This window comes from Balaenoptera musculus, chromosome 3 (assembly GCF_009873245.2).
Source record: "Balaenoptera musculus isolate JJ_BM4_2016_0621 chromosome 3, mBalMus1.pri.v3, whole genome shotgun sequence".
Taxonomy (NCBI): domain Eukaryota; kingdom Metazoa; phylum Chordata; class Mammalia; order Artiodactyla; family Balaenopteridae; genus Balaenoptera; species Balaenoptera musculus.
Genome location: NC_045787.1, coordinates 34782129 through 34807608, shown reverse-complemented (window position 1 = coordinate 34807608; position 25480 = coordinate 34782129). Strand labels below are relative to the sequence as shown.

Below are 25480 nucleotides of genomic sequence, written 5' to 3'. Positions count from 1 at the left end.
AGGCTAAGTAATATGCATGCAGTCAGATACCTAGTAAGTGACTGAACGAGGATTTGAACAGATTTGTCTGATTCTGAAGCACATGTTCTTTCCACTATCCTATCCTCTCCACTAGAATCTAATATCTGAACCTACACTCGGGAAGCAGTTCCAACAGGCTCTGCTCAGGCTTTAGCCCCTCTGCCACCATGGACACTCTCCCCTTTCTGAATTCCTCTCCTGGTTTGCCTTTATGCAACTTCTCCTCTCCTCTTCCTGATCATGTCTTCCTCTCAATTTCTGGCCCCTCATCTCCTTATGTGTTTTATGTTGTCTTTCACTCTTGCTCTAGACCATTGAAAAGCAACATCTTTCCCAATTAGGTGTGAATCCCAGCCCTAGAGCTGCTTTTATGAGTAATGTAATCAATGCTAGTGGCTGCATTTTGTCAGCGAGGAACCTGAGGGCTCACAGGAGCGCTGTAATGTCCCCAGGTAGGTAAGGTGAGTAGGCATGAACCCAGACACTCGGGCTCAGAGCAAGATAGAAGGGGACTTGGAGCTCCAGTGACTTGGGCGTGTGTGCACGCACGTGTGTGCGTGTGTGTGTGTTGGGGGGGTAGAGGAGGTTGTGGTACTTTCTCCACAGGGCCAAACAGGGATGAGCGGGAAATGGGATTGGGGGTTGGAGAAGAAAAGAAAACAAAACTCTGACACAAGAAACAGCAGCCCTGGAGACGTGGTGCCAGCCTGAGCGCAAGGAGAATAAATGTCAGTATAGGACTCTCAGGGAGAGGGCAGAGCCCATGGGCTTTAGGAAGTCTGTAGATTATACCAAGTTGCAGGCATTCTTTCTCTGCCCTGTGACTCCGTTATGACTATCTCCAGGCTTAGTCAGCTAAATTAGAGGTAACTTGGAGAAGTGCCCACTTGGGTTGGGCAGCAAAGGGCTACTGGTCTCTCCACACAGCTCCTCTCTGAGGCCAGAGCAGTGGGCACTGCTGGTCTAGAATCCAGAGTGGCCAGCAACCAAGCCAGCGTGGATATTTGGTAGCAAGCAAGGAGCTAACAACGATGAGGACTAGTACAGAGCAGACTGAAGCAGAGAAGTTCTTGAGATCAAGTCCTTTGTCCCCAAACCTAACAGAGGCAGCAGCCTCTGGTAAGCAGGAGAGGCTGGACCCCGCTATCCACTGACCATCCAGGAGGTCCCCTGTGCCACTGGTATTGACAACCAAACACAAACAGAAGTTGCAAATAAGGATCCGGAATACAAGTGGGTCCACACTCCACTCTGCTTCTCCAAGGTGTAATTGGAGAGGACGGATTGCCCTCAATGTTTGAGTGAGTTCACCTGCATGCTATAGTGGGAGAGTTTTTGGAGTCAAAATCATCTAAGATTAAACTGCTAAAGCCACATTTGACGTCTTTGGATCTTAGTTTCCTTATCTATAAAGTGAAATAAAAATACTGAGCTCACACCATGGCTGTGAAAATGAACTGAGGCAACAATGGACAGCGGCTGGCATAGGACTTGCACTTAGCAGGGGCTCAGTGATGGCGCCTCACCTGCCTCCTTGGCCCTGGACGCCTAACCCGACCCCCAACCAGGTCCCGACACCCTGGGCATCACCTGTGGAGGCTGGATCCTACCTTTGGTTAGGGAGTGAATCCCGAGCTTGACCTGGGAAAAGTTCCCACTTCCGATTTCCCCTCGGATGCGGTAAAAGCCGATCCGTTTCCCCAGAGTGATCTCCCTCACCACCTTCTGGTCTTGGGACATGTCCTGGGTCAGCTTCTCGAAGGGTGTCAGCTGGCGAGGCTGTCCCTCTCCGTCCTCCTTGGTGCACTCCGTCTGACCGCCACTCTCCACGCTCTCTCGCCGGTCCCACCTGGCATAGTGGGTGTTCTCCAGGCCGCCTCCATTCACATACACGGCCGTCATCGTCCTCCGCAGGCCCACGTTTCCATCTCAGCAGAGGCACCAATCGGGGGCAGGCTGGGGAGGAGCCGAAGGGGCCCGGCGGGTGGGAGACGGGAGTTGACTGCCAGAGCCCTGTGTCCTCGAGAGCTGGGCAAAGACTCTTGAATGTGCAAACCCCCTTCTCAGCTTCAGTCGGGGGAGGGCAGAGGCCAAGGCCAGAACCGCCTACCAGCCAAGCGCGAAGCCGCCCTCACTCGAGACCTTCCTTCACGTTGAACTTCCCAGCTCTAACTGGACCATCAGGCACACGTCCAGGTACCAGAGCCGCTTCCCTGATCAGGCTCCAAGAACTTTCTGGCTGGCCGTGCTGGTGCTCTGTGGTAGGTGGCTGTGTCCCAAAACAAAGGCTCCAGTTTGCTATTTCCTTTGATGGCCAGAGAATCTTTTGCTCTGGTGTGTAAAAGCCCCGCAGAGGCCCTCAGGTCCCTGCTGCTGGCGCGTATCTCTGATCTTCTTCATTTTGCGCTTTTGCTGTCAAGTTGCAGGGCCCCGGAGACCTGATAATCTGGACCCCAGGAAAGAAGAAACTTGCAAATCAGCCTTCTGGTCACACGGGCAGCCAGAGGAGGATTAAATCCCTGCAATGCCACTTTAGCCGGCCTTTATTTAGATGAGCCTTCCTCTAAGCCGTGAGCTGTCTCAAAAATTTGGTGGGTGCTACTTCATCCTAAGAACGGAGAATAAGGAAATGTATTAGCCCATGCTAATGTACAGTACGGGATTTATAATGAATGTGAAACTGCTCGGTGAGCACCAGTCTAAAAGCACTCTACAAATTTCAGTTATGACTCATATCTGTAGTAAATGCTTGATCACATACGATTTAGTAAGAAGAAAATGTACTCACACACACTCCTCGATCTACATCTCAGAAAAGCCCTCACAGCCTGTAAATATTTCTAGCAAAATAATTTTTCTACTTCTGTTTCTGGCTTGTTTTGAAGCCAGACTTTTAAAATAATAATGCAATAGGGAATTCCCTGGCGGTCCAGTGGTTAGGACTCCACACTTCCACTGCCGGGGGCCAGGGTTTGATCCCACGAGCCACATGGCACGGCCCCCCCAAAAAAAGGAATTGGTAGGTACAGTGGAAGTGTCTTTAGTAAAATCTGTCAGCTTTTCTGGTCACATCATTTATAAAATAAAGTGACCACGATGTCAAATTTTGAAATAAAATAATATGATCATCATAATGACAAAGATTTCCTATCAGTTTTCAAAAGTTCTTACACTGATTCAAATAACAATGTGTTATATTTCCTTTTACACTGTATGTTCTCATACACCGGCTAATTTTTCTCCTAGGCTTATTTTCTAGGTATTTCTAATCAGGTGTCAGCCTCCAGGCCCAGCAGCTCATTTTGAAGGTTCAGAAACAGGGTAATGTTACTGGAGGGCAAAAGTCTATGGCCTCCTCAGTGATGAGAAATACTGCCCAGCTGGAATATCTTCATGACTTTCTTCCATGCAGCCTCCAGTAAGAAATAATCACTTCCTCCCTGGGTCCCCACAGCACTCTGTACAATTTCCAACGGGTCTCCTCTCCCTGAAGGTGGGAACTGGGTTTAATTCATCTCTATATCCTGCTCTCCTCCTCTCTCCCTCAGCATGGAGCATGATGATAATCTGGACCCCAGGTACAGATTAAAAAAAACTAAAGTGTTTGCTAAATGTGCGTCGAACTCGATTTTTGGACTTGAGCGTTCCAAACCAAAAAACCTGAGCGAAAACATGAGAGACTGCCTTGGAAATGGGAATTCCCAATTCTTTTTGATGGTATCACGTTATTACAGTTAGGTACAGAATTGCTTACACTGTAATTGTGTTTAAATATGGGGTTGCTGAATAAAGAGAAACAAGGACAGGGAAGAGGAGTGGTGGGAGGCTGCCCATCGCTGTGCCTATTTCTGCATGGGGGAGGGGAAGCTGGATGAAGGATAAAGGACAGAGGTTTAAAAGGGGCCAGGTATTAGTAACCACACACATCTCTAGGCTAGAGTCTGAGTAGGGTGTTTTAAAAGACATTTTAAGGTAAAAGAGCCTGAATTAGCTTGAGGAAAAATCTAAGCCACTGGTTCTTAAACCTCCTGGAGTTGCACACTCCTTCGAGATTCTGATGAAGCCTGTGACCCTATCCCCAGGAAAAAGCATGCACACCTAATGTGCATCCAGTTTTAAGGGGTTCACAGACCCTCTGAGACCCATCCCTGTATTTCAGATTAAGAAGCTCTACAAAGATCTCCTCAAATCCCTGGCAGAAAGAGACCACACAGACAAGAAGTGGTGTAACAATTTTAATTCTGAAAGAAACTTTAGCTTCACCTACTCAACGAGAGTGAGGCCTTTCGACAGGATGCAGTGCTCGATCGCCTCGTGTTCCTGCAGGTTCCAGAACTTCTTGGCTCTGTGTGCTTCCTGGGCCTTGCTCAGGACTCCAGGCTTGCCTCTCTCCCAGTGCCTCACCACGGTGCTGTCATTACCAACCCCAACTAGATAAGCACCTGGAGGGCAGGAACCTGCACCTTATTCTTCGAACTCCCAGGGCTCAGCCCAGTGCCTGGCAGTTGTATGATAAGCATTTGTTGAAGAAGGAATGAATTAACTTACCAACTGATTGATCGTTACATTCAGGTATGATCTATTGAGTAGAGGTAAATATTTTATTTATAGACACATAACACTATCCCAGCATTTACTTGAATTATCTCAGAAAGCTTATTTCAGTCCACATTTCCAAGGCCTGGGCTACCTGCTACTGGCCAATAGTATTCCTGGCCCCGCCTTCTTGTGTAGGTGAAAGCTTAGTCTGAATTCCACCATCCAACTGAGAATTGCTACAGTACTGCTTAGAAATCCAAAGTCTTCAAATTATAATGCACTGGTTAGAGAGGGAAACAGGAGCTCTCATTCATTGTTAGAGGGTATAAATTGGTACAATTGCTTGGAGAACAATTGGCTATAGGTATTAAAGTACAAGCATACGTATCCTTTGCCTCAGCTATTCCACTTGAATTTATCCTGCACGTACATTCACAAAGGTATACGTATTTCTCATATAAAGATGGCTAGATAGATATTCACTGCTGCATTGTTTTGTAGGAAAAAACTAGACATTAATTAATTAAATGCCCGTCAGTAGGGACAAGTTAAATAAGTTACAATACATACATATACAAAAATAGTGGATTATTTGTGAAATAATTCATTGTACTTGTGAAAAAGAATGAGTTATGATATCCAAGATACATTGTTAAGAGGTCAGTAGAGTATTTTTCACTATTTACTCTTTTTATATGATTTACCTTTTTTTCATGTGCTTGTATTTACCTTTAAAGAGAAAATTAAAAATATGTAATATGTTGCCATCTTACACAATTGGTGTACAGAAAGTTTGCTTTACTTTTGGTTATACAGGGAGATTGCCACACCTGATTGTCTAATACTAATGGACTGTTTTTAAAATCAAAAGATAATTAGGGACTTCTAGTTAAATACAGAATTTTATGCTTTCATTTATCTCTATTTCCTGCCAAAACCCCACAGTAGGAATAAGAGGGGAAAAAGGCATAAACCCATAAGGACAAACAGAGTACGAGAGGTAATAGCAGATGTAAGATACCAACACATCTGGGGGAGATGGAAAGCAAATTGAGGAGTAGTTAATGACTCTGCAAAGACGGTGAAGAAAACTGCAAAACTGGATACGCCAATGAGATATACCTTTCTGAACGCTCAAGAGACTTCAAACTATAAGAGACCAACTACCTCAAAGTTTGGAGGATTGAAGCAGACCAAAAATAGGGATTGTTTGAATGTAGAGCAGTGAGAGCCCCAGCCCCTTTCCTCCTCAGAGCCAGTGTGCTAGTCTCCCTGCCCACTCCCAGGCCAGCTCAGGAGCACAAGGCACAGGACAGTCCATTAGCTCAGATCCAGTTATGGGATCACTGTTTCCCTCTTCTCTCTGCACCCCTAAACCCTTGAGTTTCCAGGATAAAGGGAAACATGTATATAATCTGCCAGGCAGGGGATTCCTCTTTTGGTTAAAGAGAAAAGACCTCCTGAAACCCACATTCAGAGGTTCTCCAACCCAAAACCCGCCTGACCACCTACTGTGCAGTCCTCCAGGTGCCAGTTTCACTTGCAGGCAAGGAGCTTCTGATCAGATTTAAGTGCCTTCTGCTTAGAATGAATGTCCAGCCAAGAGGCGCCAGACACCTGAGGAAAGGCTCCACAATGAAAGGAAGAAAGCATACCTACCCCCCTTGGCTGCTCGCCCACTAGGTGAGGCAGGGATTCCGTGTGGCTGACAGGGTCCTGGTGCTCTGGTCGCATGTCAGGCCTGAGCCTCTGAGGTGGGAGAGTCGAGTTCAGGACATTGGTCCACCAAAGACCTCCCGGCCCCATGTAATATCAAATGGCAAAAGCTCTCCCAGAGATCTCCTTCTCAACGCTAAGACCCAGCCCCACTCAATGACCAGCAAGCTACAGTGCTGGACACCTTATGCCAAACAACTAGCAAGAGAGGAACACAACCCCACCCATTAGCAGAGAGGCTGCCTAAAATCATAAGTTCACAGACCCCAAAACACACCACTGGATGTGGTCCTGCCCACCAGAAAGACAAGATCAGGCCTCATCCACCAGAACACAGGCACCAATCCCCTCCACCAGGAAGCTTACACAAGCCACTGAACCAAACTTACCCACTGGGAGCAGACACCAAAAACAACAGGAACTACGAACCTGTGGCCTGCAAAAAAGGAGAACCCAAACACAGTAAGTTAAGCAAAATGAGAACACAGAGAAATACACAGCAGATGAAGGAGCAAGGTAAAAACCCACCAGACCAAACAAATGAAGAGGAAATAGGCAGTCTACCTGAAAAAGAATTCAGAGTAATGATAGTAAAGATGATCCAAAATCTTGGAAATAGAATGGAGAAAATACAAGAAACGTTTAACAAGGACCTAGAAGAACTAAAGAGCAAACAAACAATGATGAACAACACAATAAATGAAATTAAAAATTCTCTAGAAGGAATCAATAGAAGAATAACTGAGGCAGAAGAACGGATAAGTGGCCTGGAAGATAAAGTAGTGGAAATAACTACCACAGACCAGAATAAAGACAAAAGAATGAAAAGAATTGAGGACAGTCTCAGAGACCTCTGGGACAACATTAAACGCACCAACTTTCGAATTATAGGGGTCCCAGAAGAAGAAGAGAAAAAGAAAGGGAATGAGAAAATATTTGAAGAGATTATAGTTGAAAACTTCCTTAATATGGGTAAGGAAATAGTCAGTCAAGTCCAGGAAGCACAGAGAGTCCCATACAGCATAAATTCAAGGAGAAACATGCCAAGACACATATTAATCAAACTATCAAGAATTAAGTACAAAGAAAAAATATTAAAAACAGCAAGGGAGAAGCAACAATTAACATACAAGGGAATCCCCATAAGGTTAACAGCTGATCTTTCAGCAGAAACTCTGCAAGCCAGAAGGGAGTGGCAAGACATATTTCAAGTGATGAAGGAGAAAAACCTACAACCAAGATTACTCTACCCGGCAAGGATCTCATTCAGATTCGACAGAGAAATTAAAACCTTTACAGACAAGCAACAGCTAAGAGAATTGAGCACCACCAAACCAGCTCTACAACAAATGCTAAAGGAACTTCTCTAAGTGGGAAACACAAGAGAAGGAAAAGACTTACAATAACAAACCCAAAACAATTAAGAAAATGGTAATAGGAACATACATATCGATAACTACCTTAAATGTAAATGGATTAAATGCTCCAACTAAAAGACATAGACTGGCTGAATGGATACAAAAACAAGACCCATATATATGCTGTCTACAAGAGACCCACTTCAGAGCTAGGGACACATATAGACTGAAAGTGAGGGGATGGAAAAAGATATTCCATGCAAATGGGAATCAAAAGAAAGCTGGAGTAGCAATTCTCATATCAGACAAAATAGACTTTAAAATAAAGACTATTACAAGAGACAAAGAAGGACACTACATAATGATCAAGGGATCAATCCAAGAAGAAGATATAACAATTGTAAATATTTATGCATCCAAGCTAGGGGCACCTCAGTACATAAGGCAAATGCTAACAGCCATAAAAGGGGAAATCGACAGTAACACAATCATAGTAGGGCAGTTTAACACCCCACTTTCACCAATGGACAGATCATCCAGAATGAAAATAAATAAGGAAACACAATCTTTAAATGATACATTAAAGAAGATGGACTTAATTGATATTTATAGGACATACCATCCAACAACAGCAGATTACACTTTCTTCTCAAGTGCTCAGAGAACATTCTCCAGGATAGATCATATCTTGGGTCACAAATCAAGCCTTGGTAAATTTAAGAAAATTGAAATCGTATCAAGTATCTTTTCTGACCACTACGCCATGAGACTAGATATCAATTACAGGAAAAAATCTAAAAAATACAAACACATGGAGGCTAAACAATACACTACTAAATACAAAGAGATCACTGAAGAAATCAAAAAGGAAATCAAAAAATACCTAGAAACAAATGACAATGAAAACACGATAACCCAAAACCTATGGGATGCAGCAAAAGGAGTTCTAAGAGGGAAGTTTATAGTAATACAACCTTACCTCAAGAAACAAGAAACAGCTCAAATAAACAACCTAAGCTTATACCTAAAGCAATTAGAGAAAGAACAAAAAAACCCCAAAGTTAGCAGAAGGAAAGAAATCATAAAGATCAGATCAGAAATAAATGAAAATGAAATGAAGGAAACAATAGCAAAGATCAATAAAAGTAAAAGCTGGTTCTTTGAGAAGATAAACAAAATTGATAAACCATTAGCCAGAGTCATCAAGATAAAAGGGAGGAGACTCAAATCAATAGAATTAGAAATGAAAAAGGAAAAGTAACAACTGACACTGCAGAAATACAAAGGATCATGAGAGATTACTACAAGCAACTATATGCCAATAAAATGGACAACCTAGAAGAAATGGACAAATTCTTAGAAAAGTACAACCTTCCGAGACTGAGCCAGGAAGAAATAGAAAATATAAACAGACCAATAACAAACACTGAAATTGAAACTCTGATTAAAAATCTTCCAACAAACAAAAGTCCAGGACCAGAGGGCTTCACAGGTGAATTCTATCAAACATTTAGAGAAGAACTAACACCTACCCTTCTCAAACTCTTCCAAAATATAGCAGAGGGAGGAACACTCCCAAACTCATTCTACAAGGCCACCATCACCCTGATAACCAAAACCAGACAAAGATGCCACAAAAAAAGAAGACTACAGGCCAATATCACTGATGAACATAGATGCAAAAATCCTCAACAAAATACTAGCAAACAGAATCCAACAGCACATTAAAAGGATCACAGGGGCTTCCCTGGTGGCGCAGTGGTTGAGAGTCTGCCTGCCAATGCAGGGGACACGGGTTCGAGCCCTGATCTGGGAGGATCCCACATGCCGCGGAGCAGCTGGGCCCGTGAGCCACAATGACTGGGCCTGCGCGTCTGGGGCCTGTGCTCCGCAACAGGAGAGGCCGCAATAGTGAAGAGGCCCGCGCACCGCGATGAAGAGTGGCCCCCCGCTTGCCGCAACTGGAGAAAGCCCTCGCACAGAAACTAAGACCTAACACAGCCAAAAATAAATATTAAATAAATAAATAAAAAATAAAAAATAAAAAGAAGACAATTTAAAAAAAAAAAAAAAAAAAAAAAAAGGATCACACACCATGATCAAGCAGGGTTTACCCCAGGAATGCAAGGATTCTTCAATATATGCAAATCAATCAATGTGATAAACGATATTAACAAATTGAAGGAGAAAAACCATATGATCATCTCAATAGATGCAGAAAAAGCTTTTGACAATATTCAACACCCATTTATGATAAAAACTCTCCAGAAAGTAGGCGCAGAGGGAACTTACCTCAACATAATAAAGGTCATATATGACAAATCCACAGCCAACATCATTCTCAATGGTGAAAAACTGAAACCATTTCCACTAAGATCAGGAATAAGACAAGGTTGCCCACTCTCACCACTATTATTCAACATAGTTTTGGAAGTTTTAGCCACAGCAATCAGAGAAGAAAAAGAAATAAAAGGAATCCAAATTGGAAAAGAAGAAGTAAAGCTGTCACTGTTTGCAGATGACATGATACTATACATAGAGAATCATAAAGGTGCTACCAGAAAACTACTAGAGCTAATCAATGAATCTGGTAAAGAAGCAGGATACAAAATTAATGCATATAACTCTCTAGCATTCCTATACACTAATGGTGAAAAATCTGAAAGTGAAATTAAGAAAACACTCCCATTTAGCATTGCAACAAAAAGAATAAAATACCTAGGAATAAACCTACCTAAGGAGACAAAAGACCTGTATGCAGAAAAGTATAAGACACTGATTAAAGAAATTAAATATGATACAAACAGATGGAGAGATATATCATGTTCTTGGATTGGAAGAATCAACATTGTGAAAATGACTATACTACCCAAAGCAATCTACAGATTCAATGCAATCCCTATCAAACTACCAATGGCATTTTTCACAGAACTAGAACAAAAAATTTCATAATTTGTATGGAAACACAAAAGACCACGAATAGCCAAAGCAATCTTGAGAAACAAAAACAGAGCTGGAGGTATCAGGCTCCCCGACTTCAGACTATACTACAAAGCTACAGTAATCAAGACAATATGGTACTGGCACAAAAACAGAAATATAGATCAATGGAACAGGATAGAAAGCCCAAAGATAAACCCACACACATGGTCACCTTATCTTTGATACAGGAGGCAAGAATATACAATGGAGAAAAGACAGCCCCTTCAATAAGTGGTGCTGGGAAAACTGGACAGCGACATGTAAAAGAATGAAATTAGAACCCTCCTTAACACCACACACAAAAATAAACTCAAAATGGATTAAAGACCTAAATGTAAGGTCAGATACTATAAAACTCTTAGAGGAAAACATAGGCAGAACACTCCATGACATAAATCACAGCAAGATCCTTTTTGACCCAGCTCCTAGAGAAATGGAAATAAAAACAAAAATAAACAAATGGGACCTAATGAAACTTAAAAGCTTTTGCACAGCAAAGGAAACCATAAACAAAACGAAAAGACAACCCTCAGAATGGGAGAAAATATTTGCAAACAAAGTAACTGACAAAGGATTAATGTCCAATATATACAAGCAGCTCATGCAGCTCAATATCAAAAAATGAAACAACCCAATCCAGAAATGGGCAGAAGACCTAAATAGACATTTCTCCAAAGAAGATATACAGATTGCCAACACACACATGAAAGGATGCTCAACATCACTAATCATTAGAGAAATGTAAATCAAAACTACAATGAGGTATCACCTCGCACCAGTCAGAATGGCCATCATCAAAAAATCTACAAACAATAAATGCTGGAGAGGGTGTGGAGAGAAGGGAACCCTCTTGCACTGTTGGTGGGAATGTAAATTGATACAGCCACTATGGAGAACAGTATGGAGGGTCCTCAAAAAACTACAAATAGAACTACCATATGACCCAGCAATCCCACTACTGGGCATATACCCTGAGAAAACCATAATTCAAAAAGAGTCATGTACCACAGTGTTCATTGCAGCTCTATTTACAATAGCCAGGACATGGAAGCAACCTAAGTGTCCATCGACAGATGAATGGATAAAGAAGATGTGGCACATATATACAATGGAATATTACTCAGCCATAAAAAGAAACGAAATTGAGTTATTTGAAGTGAGGTGGATGGACCTAGAGTGTGTCATACAGAGTGAAGTAAGTCAGAAAGAGAAAAACAAATACGGTATGTTAACACATATATATGGAATCTAAAAAAAAAAAAAAAGGTTCTGAAGAACATAGGGGCAGGACAGGAATAAAGACGCAGATGTAGAGAATGGACTTGAGGACACGGGTAAGCTGGGACGAAGTGAGAGAGTGGCATGGACATATATACACTACCAAATGTAAAATAGATAGCTAGTGGGAAGCAGCCACATAGCACAGGGAGATCAGCTCAGTGCTTTGTGACCACCTACAGGGAGGGTGGGAGTGAGCCGCAGGAGGGAGGAGATATGGGGATATATGTATATGTATAGCTGATTCACTTTGTTATACACCAGAAACTAACACACCATTGTAAAGCAATTATACTCCAATAAAGATGTTAAAAAAAAAAGAAAGAAAGAAAGCATACCCAACCAAAACAGTAGTGAATGAAAGGAACTTGAAGGAAATAGAAAGCATTGCAGGAAGCAGAAGACAAAAGACAAAATACTGCATCCATAAAATAAGAACAAAATTCTAAAACCAAACCAAAACAAAATAAAAACCCTCAGAGAACAAGAAAGAGCTCTATTAGAAATTTAAATTAAGGAATTCAATTGAAGAGTTGTTTAAAAAAATCTAGAAGAGATGAACAATAGAGAAAAAAAGACAAGAAAAGCGGGTAATCAATTCATGAAGTCCAACATCTAATTATTAGAATTCCCAGACTCACACTATTGTGCTCCCAATAAACAAAGACATACGGTTTCTACTGTACTTGAATTGCCAACAAATCTCAGAAATTTCAAAATTAGTAATGAGTGAGGAAAAACTCCAGATTCTCACATATTCCAATAGAATAAAAAAGTAAAAAAATCAAACTAGAAAGATAAATCTTGTTTGGCTGTGAATATTCATTTTTATTTTGCAGGATTTTTTTTCCTAAAGACTTTTCTTAGATGTCTGGAAACAGAAATCCTGATTACAGGTTGTGGAATTGCTATAAATAGTTTATATTTGGATTGCTTTCTAGCAGTGTCCTAAAATATCAAGCTATATCATGTTGAAAATAAGCAAATAATGGAAATTATGACATACCTAATTGCAGACGAAATCTTCCCTTTTCTTAGATGCAAGCATGGTTTGCTGTCATTTTATTCTCTGCCCTTTTGATTTTGACCAATTTTTATGGACATTAATGAGAGCTTAGAAACCCAACCAGCCAAAAATATAGAGTCGTGTCATTATAGATCAAAGCCTCTGAGGAGGCAGAATGGTCCTTAATTATTAGCTTACTGTGGCTGCATAGCAATGCATTAAATAAGATTAAAGAAAACGGAGCTTACTTGGTAATTTATTTTCTTGACTTGCAACCCACTGTGAAAATAATATCAAAGAAAACCATTTCGTCTTTGTTCTCTTTGTCTGAGTTTAAATTACAAAACTTCTGGGCAAGGCTCTCAGACAACCTCTTCCTTGGTTGGCAAGGCCAGGCACTGGTTTGCTTAGAAAATAGCTGGGTTTTCTCTATGTGTGACAACAGAATGCGAGGACAGCCTAAGCCCACGTAATCCTCCTCAGACATGGTGGGCCCTCGGGGGAGATCATTAGCAAACATGCTTCATTTGAAAATCTATTTTAACATTTAAAAGTTATTTGCACCATATTAGCTTTTGGCCCTAGCTTTTTATTCCTCAGCATATTTGTCAAGATCCCCATGGGAGGGGAGTTGGGGGCGGTGGCAGTTGGGAAACTTTGAAGCAAATGGCAAATGAATGTGAACTGGTTCTGCCCTAGTGATGAACAGCAGTGTGGCTCCTGACACGCTCTCTTGCCCCACTTGATCTCACAAGCTACTTTCCTAGCCAAGAGGCTGGGGTCTCCCCATTCTGCTTACACTCACATCCATGGCCAGTCCACCCAGGCTGATGGGCTTACATCAGCTCTTCCCACACTGAGCTCTACCTCACTTGAGGTTTTCTTGACCGTCAAGGTCACAGACGCAAATGCCCAGGAGGGCCATGCAGGTGTTCAATGGGGCTTAGGGGAGCCCCCATGCCCAGCATGACGAGGCAGCCCAGGCTCACGAACAGCCTGGGTAGCCATGCTGGAAGGCAGGCTTACTTTTTCCAAGCCTTTTAATTCTTTAAAGGCAACTGGAAATCAATAAATTTTTGGTCGACACTCTCAATTTTTAAATGGTGGCTTAAATATTTTAAAAACACTGTGTGGCCTAGTGAAACTGAACCTTCAGGCCAGATTTGGCCGTCAGGTTGCTAATTTGCCAATTCTGCTCTAGGTTTTACAGGAACATCATCAGAAAAATAGGGGATGGCAGTCCATAGGTCCATGGTCAACTACATCTGGGAATGGTGCATATTACACCCTTCTTAGATATTTGTATTAGTACCTCATGATCTTCTGGTGTTTAAAACACACACACAAATAAAATCTGTTTTTGTTTGTTTGTTTGTTTGTTTAATTCAGTGTTCTCCAAGTTTATTTGACCATCGAATTCATTCTTCTTTTTTTTCTAATAAATTTCTTTCTTTCTTCATTTTTTGGCTGCATTGGTTTTTTCGTTGCTGCACGTGGGCTTTCTCTAGTTGCGGTGAGCAGGGGGCTACTCTTCTTTGCGGTGCACGGGCTTCTCATTGAGGTGGCTTCTCTTGTTGCGGAGCACAGGCTCCAGATGCACAGGCTCAGCAATTGTGGCTCATGGGCCTAGTTGCTCTGTGGCATGTGGGATCCTCCCAGACCAGGGCTCGAACCCGTGTCCCCTGCATTGGCAGGCGGATTCTCACCACTGTACCACCAGGGAAGCCCTAATTAGGTTTTTAATAGGATAAACATTAATCTTTAAAAATGATTGTTAGATAAAATAATATGTCTGGAATTTGTTCCAAAATAATGAGTGGAGAAAATGATGGGAATTTAAATGAAACAAGACTGACCCATGAATTGATCATTTTTGAAGCTGGGTGACGAGCACATGGAGGTTTATAACGTTCTTCACACCATTTTTGTATCTGTATTAAATTTTTCTATAATGCAATTTTAAAATTTGTTAAAATCTACTAGTTCAAAAAATATAATACTTGTAATTTTATAATGCTAGGTATTTTACGACAACGGTGAAATGGATGAATAAGTGAATGAATGGATGAATGACATGACAACCCTGTGAGGTAAGGTACCGTCACTTGCTTTTCACAGATTAAAACGAAAAACAAAACTAAGGCCAACTGAAATTAAGAAAGTTGCCCTTAATGTCTTGACTGTTAGCTCCAAGAGCATGGAGATTGTATATTTAAGTTAACCTTACAACATGTGAAACCAGGAATTTCAAACACGTGAGGAAGAGAATGGGGTCAAGTTCCAGAAGCAACATGGCAGAAACTCAGGCCCTTCCCCATAAAGATATGAATCTCAGTTATAATTCATTTCCAAAACACAGATCTTCCCAGCTCTTCTGAGGGAGCGTGGTTGCGTCCATACAGATAAGGAATGGCATTAAGGTACAGAATGAACCCATGGGTTGAATCACAAGCAGGTGGCCCTGAGCAGAAAAACAAAATGTATTCTACATCTCCTCAGGAATAACTAATTTAGGAAACACAGTACAGGAACACTCATGCCTATTTGCAGCTCGTGGTTTATTTTTAAGGGATTAAAAATATTTGCAAGTCAAAGCAGACACTGCTCTTTTGCTGCCTTATAACTTTCTTCAACTCTAATGTAGTATGTTCACTAAGAAGCAGGAACAAAGTTTGAATGATGGCCATAGGGGGTGTTAGAAAAAACATTTTTTTCTGTTTGAGCAGAACTCAAGAAAGTCTATCATGGCAGGAGGGCTGGAGTGCTACGGTCATGGAGGAGAACAGCATTTCAGAATAAAAGCTCTTACTTTCACCGTCATAAAAAATTCATCATAAAAAATTCAAATTTCAAGTAAAATTTGAAACCTTTACTAAGATCCTCCCATCCATCATAAGTGATCCCTTTACACGCTACAAGAAACACATCTGAGGATTCTTAAATAGTTATCCAGCAGTGGAGGTAAGTGAGGGGTGCTGGTGGCAGGGGACAAGGGGATGAATTCCAAAGCATTTGTAGGAAAAAAAAAGCCCGCCTGAAGTCCAAGAGTCACATTGCCCCCTTCTGGACCTTTGTAGTCTTCACACAAGTGAGATGATTAAAAACCCATAAGCCTGCATGGACCTGCTGAAATAGGATAGTCGAATTCCCTTTTCCCCTCACAAACAATTTAGAAAGCCAGATTTGAAGGTTTCTAATAGAGGTATAAGAAGACAACCTAGGAAAGGAGAAAGGGCAAAGGGCATCAAAGGAGTAGGTGTTGACATGGGGGTGGGGTTGAACTCAGGACAGTTTGACTCACAATTTTATCTCCATTATTCCCCCCATATAACACCTACTACTAGCTATCCTTTCTCAAGTGCTTACTATGTGCCAGGAACCAAATTTTTAAAATCCTTCTGACAACCCTTCCAGCCAGGCCTAGAATATCTGTGTCTCTAGTGGTTCCTGCTTAGTACCACAGTTTTGCCTTTTCCTCTCTAAGTTTTCCCCAACCTGTGAAGATGGCTCCTTTCCCATTTCCTTCTAGAAGCATACTTTAAGTACTCCTGACCACACCGCTACTGTCCTGTGGCACCTGAGATCTGTATCCACAATCTGGTCCTTGACTTCACATTTCTTCCATTTCATTGGTGTGAATCAAGCCTCCTCGCAACTCTCCTCAGGAGCAGGGTCCACGTGCAGGGGTCACGTCCATTCCCCTAGATTCCCCATCACCTAGGACAGTGCTGCACACATGGCTTGACGACTCACATGATGACTTTATCTCCACCTGCTTTCTCTGTAGGGGAAATTGCTTGTACTTTGGGTAGTAATCTCTCATATTTACTCTAAAGTAGGAAAACCAAGCTTCTGATTTTCTTCTCCAGACTTGCTCTCACATATTGGTGACTGGCAACACATCCTTCTAGCTGAAGCCGAAAACCTGGACTCCTCTTTTTATCTTATATCTCATGTTCAATCTGTCAGCAGATCTCATTGGCTCTATTTTCAAAATATATCCAGAACACAATCCCTTTATCCCATTATTACCCAAACCACAGTCATCCCAGTATTACCATTGAGTCCAAGCCACCATCAGTTTTTGATTGGATTTTAGTTACAGTCTCTGCAGCTGGTCTCAGAGCTTCTGTTTTATCTGGCACCCACCAGCCAGGTAAGATAGAAGCTCTGAGACCAGCTCAGACATCATCTGTTTCAGACAGAGCATCCAGGAAGATCCTTCTAAAAGACGTCAGATCGTGTCACTTCTCTACTCAAAACCCTTGGATGGCTTCTCTTCTCACTCAGAGTAAAAGCTAAGACCCTTAAAATGGCCTTCAAGGCTCTGCCCAGTGTGGTCCCCTTCTTCTTTGATGTCACCTCTTCCAATCTCCACCTCACTCACTCCACCCAGCCACACTGGTCTCCTCACTCTTACTGGAGGGCACCAGGCCTACTCCTCTGCAAATTCCTACTGATCCCTTAAGGATCATTTTAGGTGTTACCTCTTTCAGGTAGCTTGTGTACCTACACACCTAAACCAGGTGGAGTTCTCTTTTGTACTTCCAACATCTGTGTCTAGCACAGTGATTTTCTCCACCTCTTTGTACTATTATGACTTCTATGTTGACTGTCTCTCTCATAAATCAGGTTGTAAGCTCCTTCAGGGTAGTGATCATATTTGACTTATATGGACTATATTCATAAGAGCTACAGTAATTGAGACAGTGTGTAAGGATAGACCAAAAAATCAAAAGAGAGTCCAGGAATTGACCCATATATACGGTCAACTGATTTTCCACCAAGGCGCCAAGCCAATTCAGTGGGGAAAGGCAAGTCTTTTTTAACACATGGTGCTGGATCTACTGGATGTCTGTGTAAATAAAAGTTGAACCTTGACCTTTATCCCACACCATGCACAGAAATTAATCTGAGATATGTCATTGACTTAAACATAAAACCTAACACCATAAAGCTTCTAGAAGTATATCTCCAGGACTTTGAAGTAGGGCAAGTTTTTTGGACTGGATACAAAAAGCACAAACAGTAAGAGGAAAAAAAATTTGGTAAGTTTGACTTCATCAGCATTTAAAATTTACGGGTATCAAAAGATACCATTAAGAAAACCAACAGACAGATCACAGACTAGATTATATATCCAGGACTCTAAACAGTATTTGGCACAAATAAGAGCTCAATTAAATATTTGTTGAGCAAATGTATAAAAGACCTGGCTCTTTTCCACTAGAATACATGGATATTCTAGCGGGTACAGCCAGCTGAGGTGTCAATATCCTACGACTATTGAGTGGGCAGTGCTAGTTAGAGGGGAAATCTATCTTATAGGAGGAAGAAAAGTTATCAAGATTCACTAGTAGAACTGAAACGTGTCATCAGCAAATTTAGGAGAATGTGTACAGGGCACCAGGACCTGTAGACAATCAGACAAAATAAGGTGTGAGTAACAGTAGAACACTCACATAAGGAAATTAGCTAAAAACACAGGAAGAATTTCACCAAACGGAGCAGAAGGCATATGCCTCATTCTTAGTTGCCTAGTTAATGCTAATGATTTTATAATGAATGAGAAACACAGATGCTATAACTAGCAAATAAAGGTGAAGCTACAAGTGATCTACCGTAGATCTTAAGAGGATTGAGAGTTCTATCACAGGCAAACGGTGAGGTCAGGAAGGGAAAATTTTTAGTTAGGTAAAAAAGGGCAAAACTGATCCTGCACACTTGAGACTGCTTCTGGACATGGCACAGACCCAGGTTGACTGTACATTCTGGTTTGCCTAATACTGTCCATGTGTTTCCCAATGTGATTAATATTACCTCCTTTTTTTATTCTCAAAAGTGTCATTGTTTGGGTGATATATAATGTGATCATTTTACTTAAATGTGTTATTTCTTCCTCTTACTTTGGATAGTTAATGAAGATAAATAATTGTGTAGCTGCATATCCACTGTGTTATTTGTTTTACCTAATAGCATCCCTCCCTGGAAGGCACCTCAGGCCAAATAAGAGCGAGTGCTCACTTTCCTGATGACCAGTGTAAGACTGTGTTGACAAATGTATAACCTGATGTTTAGATTGCTTCCCTGCTCCTTGCTGTAACCAGGTGAGTTCGGCAGTAGAAGTCTTCAGTGTAATTATTTTGAATTAACAAAGCTCTAGTCTACTCCTAAAACCACTAATTATATCAATACTTTCTTTTAAAGACATGGAAACCAAGGCATGAAATGATCCGGTTAAATGGCTTGTCTGGGATCATTCAGGGTGAAAAATCTAGATAAGACTCCTATTTATGATAAAGGTATTTTCAGCTCACCATCACCACCATCATTCATTCATTTAACAAACATTTATTAAACACCTATTATGTGCCAAAAACCCCCTCTCCACATGATGAGTTTACTAAGGCTCCAACGACCTGGACAATCACTGTGCGTGCATGACTTAAAATAAGCGATCCGCTGCTGAGATAAGCACATTGGGTACCAATGTTCGGTGTTTGAAGCGCGTTCTATGCTTCAACTGAGAAAATTGACTGGAAGGGACCCTGCAGTTCTACAGTAAGACAAATCTTAATTGTACAAGTGAACTTTAAGGGTCCAAGCAATGCAAGCGGGTTATGGAACACTTATGGGGAATAGGGGAGTAGGGGGAAGGGGCGGTTCTTGCATTCAGTGATGGAAATAAACATCCAACCATTCTACTGTATCTAATCTAAAGATTTTTTTTTAAACCTTAAAAAAGAATCTTTCATGACGCTGCTCTTTTACATGATACAATCAGCTAGGAACAGTCATTAATTAGTGTTTTGAATGGCTCATACATTTACATTAGAAACATCACCTTTGATGTCTTTGATTCCTGAGTCCATTGATCTGCCATAGCTTTGAAATCTCAGGCAGGAATTCATTCAGATCAACCTAATTTGAAAGAAAAGCAACCGCTTTCCTGCCCTCTGAATTATCCATCCATGGGGCTCCTCTCTGTTCTGGTAACCTCTGGAGTAAAGCTGGTTTTTCAAAGGTAGAAAACAGCTCTTTACCACAGTAACCACATAACAAAATGAAATAAATATATGTAAGAAGAGAGTTGTTGCTTCTCATTTGCTCAAGCTGTAAAATAAATAAATACATATATACATAATTGGCTGCTACTAAGGAGAAGCCTAGATAGATATGTAGTATGGAAAATGGGAAGTCTAAAATTTTATTGAAATTTACTGATAATCTCAACTATTCTAGTCTTTGTTTAATAGCAATTATTACACCAATAATAATAGCTAGCTCTTACATATTATAATACATACGATGGGGTGGGCACTATTCTAGGTGCTTTATGTGTATTAACCATTTAATCCTTACATGAATTCTCGATTTTACAAAAAGGGAGGTCAGGCGACTCCACCCATCCAGGATTCAAGCCCAGGCAGGGAGGCTCCAGTCTCAGGGCTCATCTTCACCACCACAGCGGGCTATATAGTTATTTCCAGAATGTTTTTACAATACAGTAATTTTTTATGTCTAGGATTTAATATTTGGCATAAGGAAAGCTGAACACTTTATTTTATGCAAGCTTTCAATAACTGTTGTGGGTGAATGAATGAGCATATAAATGTAGAAGATCACAGGTTTTCTCTCAGTTGCCTCTGCCAATCACTAATAATTTTCTTCTTCCCCTTCAAACCACCCTACCAGCTTGGTTAATGATAAATTTATTCTGTCTTCCCTCTGCTCAGTCTTAACCAATAGGCTTGCACTTCTCATCCTTCAGTAATTGGACATCCTGCTTAGGACCCACAAAGGGAGCAGGTGGTCCAGGCAATCCAGTGGGGACGTGGGACACAAGGTGAGACCCCAGGAAAAGCACCACTTTAGAGCCAGAGGCACTGAGAAGAGACAGAGATTGTATTCACTTGGGGAACACAGGGACTTCTTTTTTTAAAAAAAATATTTTATTTATTTATTTATTTGGCTGTGCCAGGTCTTAGGTGCGGCAGGTGAGATCTTAGTTGCGGCAAACAGGATCTAGTTCCTTGACCAGGGATCGAACCCGGGCCCCCTGCATTGGGAACACAGAGTCTTAACCACTGGACCACCAGGGAAGTCCCAACACAGGGACTTCTAAGACTGAAACTCTCTTGCCTCATCCTCCAAGATCTGCACCAGCCATAGGATGCATCATTCATTCATTCAACATTTATTGAGCAACTGCTATATGCCAACACCATGTTAGCCTCAGATACATATGGCACTGAATGAGAAAGACACTCTCACTTCTTCTTACTATGATTATTACCTCTCCCCCAATACACACAACTCACGCAACCTTATTCTCTTAATCTTAATCTCTTCGTTACTCATCTCTACATCTTATTGGGACTCTCTCTCTCTGGGATTTCATTAATTGTCTGTATGGAGATCATTATTCATTCATTTATATATTAAATGAGCATCTACTACGTGACAAACACTGTTCTAGGTGCAGGGGATATGATAATGAAGCAAAGTAGAGAGGATTTCTTCACTCAAGGGGTTTGTAATAATCCTCAAGTCTATCTACACTTGCTATCCTTTCTTCTCTCAGCTTCTTTAAAAGACATTAAATCGGGCTTCCCTGGTGGCGCAGTGGTTGAGAATCTGCCTGCCAATGCAGGGGACACGGGTTTGAGCCCTGGTCTGGGAAGATCCCACATGCCACGGAGCAACTGGGCCCATGAGCCACAATTACTGAGCCTGCGCGTCTGGAGCCTGTGCTCCGCAACAAGAGAGGCCGCGATGGTGAGAGGCCCGCGCACCGCGATGAAGAGTGGTCCCCACTTGCCGCAACTAGAGAAAGCCCTCGCACAGAAACGAAGACTCAACACAGTCATAAATAAATAAATAAATAAATAAATAAAAGAACGTGAATTTCTTTTAAAAAAAAAGACATTAAATCATATAAATGAATAATTATAACAATATGTTGTTTTATTTTTAACATATAAAGATACAATAGTTAGGGCTTCCCTCGTGGCGCAGTGGTTGAGAATCTGCCTGCCAATGCAGGGGACACGGGTTCGAGCCCTGGTCTGGGAGGATCCCACCTGCCACGGAGCGGCTAGGCCCGTGAGCCACAATTGCTGAGCCTGTGCGTCTGGAGCCTGTGCTCCACAACAAGAGAGGCCGCGACAGTGAGAGGCCCGTGCACCGCGATGAAGAGTGGCCCCCACTTGCCGCAACTGTAGAGGGCCCTTGCACAGAGACGAAGACCCAACACAGCCATAAATAAATAAATAAATAAATAATTTTAAAAAAAAGATACAATAGTTATAACAATAATAGTACAACAAAGAGGAGGGGGGAATGCAGCTATAAAGGAGTAAAGTTTCTTGATTTCACTAAAATTGAGTTAGTATAAATTTAAACTAGGTTCTGGGAGTTCCCTGGTGGTCTAGTGTTAGGATTTGTATCGAGAATCTATAAATAAAATAACTCAATTAAAAATAAAAAGATAACATAAAAAATAACTCAAATAAAAAGACAACCCAATTAAAAATGGGCAAAGGATCTAAATAGACATTTCTCCAAAGAAGATATACAGACGGCCAGTAAAAACGTATAAAGATGCTCAACGTCATGAGCCATCAGGGAACGCAAAACCACAATGAGATACCACTTCACACCCACTAGGATGGCTAGAATAAAAAAGACAGGTAATAACAAGTGTTAGAGAGGATGTGGAGGAACTGGAAACTTCATACACTGCTGGTGGGAATGTGAAATGGTGCACCCTCTTGAAAAACAATCTGTCAGTTTTTAAAACAATTGAATATAGTTATCTCATAAACTAGCAATTCCTCTCCTAGGTATATACCTTAGAGAAATGAAAACATGTCCACACAAAAACTTATATACAAATGTTAATAGCAGCATAATTCATAATAGCTAAAAAGTAGAAACAACCCAAATATCCATCAACTGATGAATGGATAAATAAAATGCGGTATATCTATACAGTAGATATTATTCATCAGTAAAAAGAAATGAAGTACTGACATATGTACAGCAAGGACAAACCTTGAAAACATTCTGCCAGGTGAAAGAAGCAGTCATAAAGGACTGTATATTGTATGATCGCATTTACATGAAGTGTTCAGAATAGGCAAATCTATAGCAACAGAAAGTAGATTAGTGGTTGGTTAGGGTTTAGAGGGAGGAGTTGGGAATACTGGCTAAGCAGAGCAACATTTCTTTTTAGGGTAATGAAAATATTCTAAAATTGATTGTGGTGATGTAAATATGCACAGCTCTGTGAATATACTAAAAGTCATTGAACTGTGTACTTTAAATGAGTCAATTGTATGGTATTTGAGTTACATCTTAATAAAGCTGTTAAAATACATTTGAAACAATTAAGGGAATTAAAATGTTACACTAGAAAATATTCACTTAATGCAAACTACCCAGCCAGCTGCCTTCAAATCATTTTCCTACTACCTTGACCATATTTTGGATTAAATACAACCTTCTGATTCCAGACCATTCCTGCTCCCTTTCTGCCATTCACATTTCTGCACACATCTTCCATCCCAGCTCACTTTTTTTTTTTGGCTGTGCCACACGGCATGTGGGACCTTAGTTCCCGGACCTGGGATTGAACCTGCGCCCCCTGCAGTGGAAGAGTGCAGAGTCTTAACTACTGGACCACCAGGGAAGTCCCTCCGGCTTGCATTCTTAACAGCTATCTCCCCTTTCAGACTTTTATTTAGATCTTGCCTGCTGTTCTTTGCCTACACTGTCCAAAATGGCTAGAACAAAGAATTACAGAATGTTAGAAACTGAGGACACTTCAGTGCTCCTCCCCTCCCACCCCTTCACTTTAGGGCTTAGGAGACAAGGGCCAGAGAGATTACATGACTTGTCCCTAGTTCCCAAAATACTTTGTCTTTGGCCCACCTCTTCCAAAAAGCCTTCATTCATTAAGTGAACACTTCCTTATCTTTCTACCCAATCTCTGACACCATTCTTTATTGTACTACTGAACTGTACCAAATGCATTGATCTCAAGATGTCATTCACATTTAAACACAAATTTTGCATCCCAGAGGGAAAAAAGCAGCGCTTTTATCTCCATGGCTACTATATCTGACGTCTCAGCTGCTGTAGCTTTTTCTTCTTCTGTTGTCATGAACAATTTAAAATTCATAAGAGTATGGACACCAAGGGGGGGAAGCGGGGGGGGGTGGTGATGGGATGAACTGGGAGATTGGGATTGACATGTATACACTAATATGTATAAAATAGATAACTAATAAGAACCTGCTGTATAAAAAAAATAAAATAAACTTCAATAAAATAAAATAAAATTCATAGGAGGCTGTCCTCAAACCAGCCAGAAGCAAACACAGGGAAAAACCCCCCACCCGGTTTCCATAAAGGACATTCCCTCAACTCACTTCACAGAAAACCATTCCTGAGGTCTTCAGTAAACAGCAATTTAGCCCATAGAAAATACAGCATCTCCACATTTTTAAATGCTCTCGGGAAAGAAAATGGTAATAAAGGGTATTTACATGTCTTTATAGGTCGATACCCGTAGGTATACGAGGATCAAAGATTAGTTGTTTTTTTTAATCAAATAAATATTCATCTTGATGAGAAATAGAATATCCTCTAGGGAGGCAGGAAATTCATAAATCATGTAGGTGTAAGCAGTCATTCTGGATTTTACATGAAGAGAAAATACATTAATACCAAACTGGCCTTCCATGTGAAGGGAGTAACATAGTAAATAATAATGTAAATCCGTTAAAGAACATGAGTCATGAAGTCAAAGATCACGCAGGCCTACCTGGCTTGGAAAAGCAAAATTCACTGCTCTCTAAAAGGAGAGGAAGGGCCCTCCTGTCTGGCTGCGCCTTTGCTGCTCCAGGAACTGCTGAGCACAGGCGTCTGCACAGAGGACCTTGGCGACTGAGGAAGAGAAAGGCAAATGTAATTAGAGACGCTTTCTTCCCCAGAGCGGGAACACTTTGAGGCTGGTTGAAGAAGAAGTGATTACACAGTGTTGGCGAGGCAGTTTAAGGGGCACCCACCAGGGAGCCAGGAGGCTTCTGGAGCCAGTTCTGAGAATTACATACTGTTCCATGGTGCTTGCTAATTGACCCGGTATTTCAGGCTGAAAATATTTCCCCAAGGAGGTGAGTGAAAGTAGATAACAAGGATCTCATCTCATGGGGCAGCCCACGAACAGAGCATGAGCTCTAGAAACCAGGTATTATTCGAATGTATAAAACTGCAAAAAGATCACACATTGAACACGGAAAGATTCTGAATTATGCATCAAGAAGATTTCTGCTGTGATTCTCAGCCCACACTCCCCCTCCTCCCTGCCGTGTACTACTTTAGTCTGAATTTTATGAATTATTTATCATTGTAAAGATAAGGGGTATGTACGGATCTATGAAATGGGCACATCTCTGAGAGCTTCATGATAACAGTCACTTCATTTAAGTGGCGATCTATGCACACATAAGGAAAGATATCTACAAAGTGCAGGAAAAGTTCTGGATGCGCAGTACCCAACTGTTGCCAAGGAGGA

The 25480-nt window shown here is 41.3% G+C and overlaps 1 protein-coding gene across 2 annotated transcripts in view; it reads right to left on the bottom strand.

Moving 5' to 3' along the window:
* The window catches only part of NIM1K (NIM1 serine/threonine protein kinase), a 76786-nt gene that overhangs the window by 18672 nt on the left and 32634 nt on the right, over positions 1–25480 (bottom strand). The window contains exons 2-3 of one of the 2 annotated variants that reach the window (XM_036846881.1): positions 24731–24852; positions 1632–2629 (exon numbers count right to left, since the gene is read on the bottom strand). In XM_036846881.1, coding sequence (XP_036702776.1) covers positions 1632–1923 — 292 coding nt within the window. In that variant the 5' untranslated portion in view covers positions 1924–2629; positions 24731–24852. The remainder of the gene's footprint in view (positions 1–1631; positions 2630–24730; positions 24853–25480) is intronic. The other variant, XM_036846882.1, reaches the window with a different exon arrangement.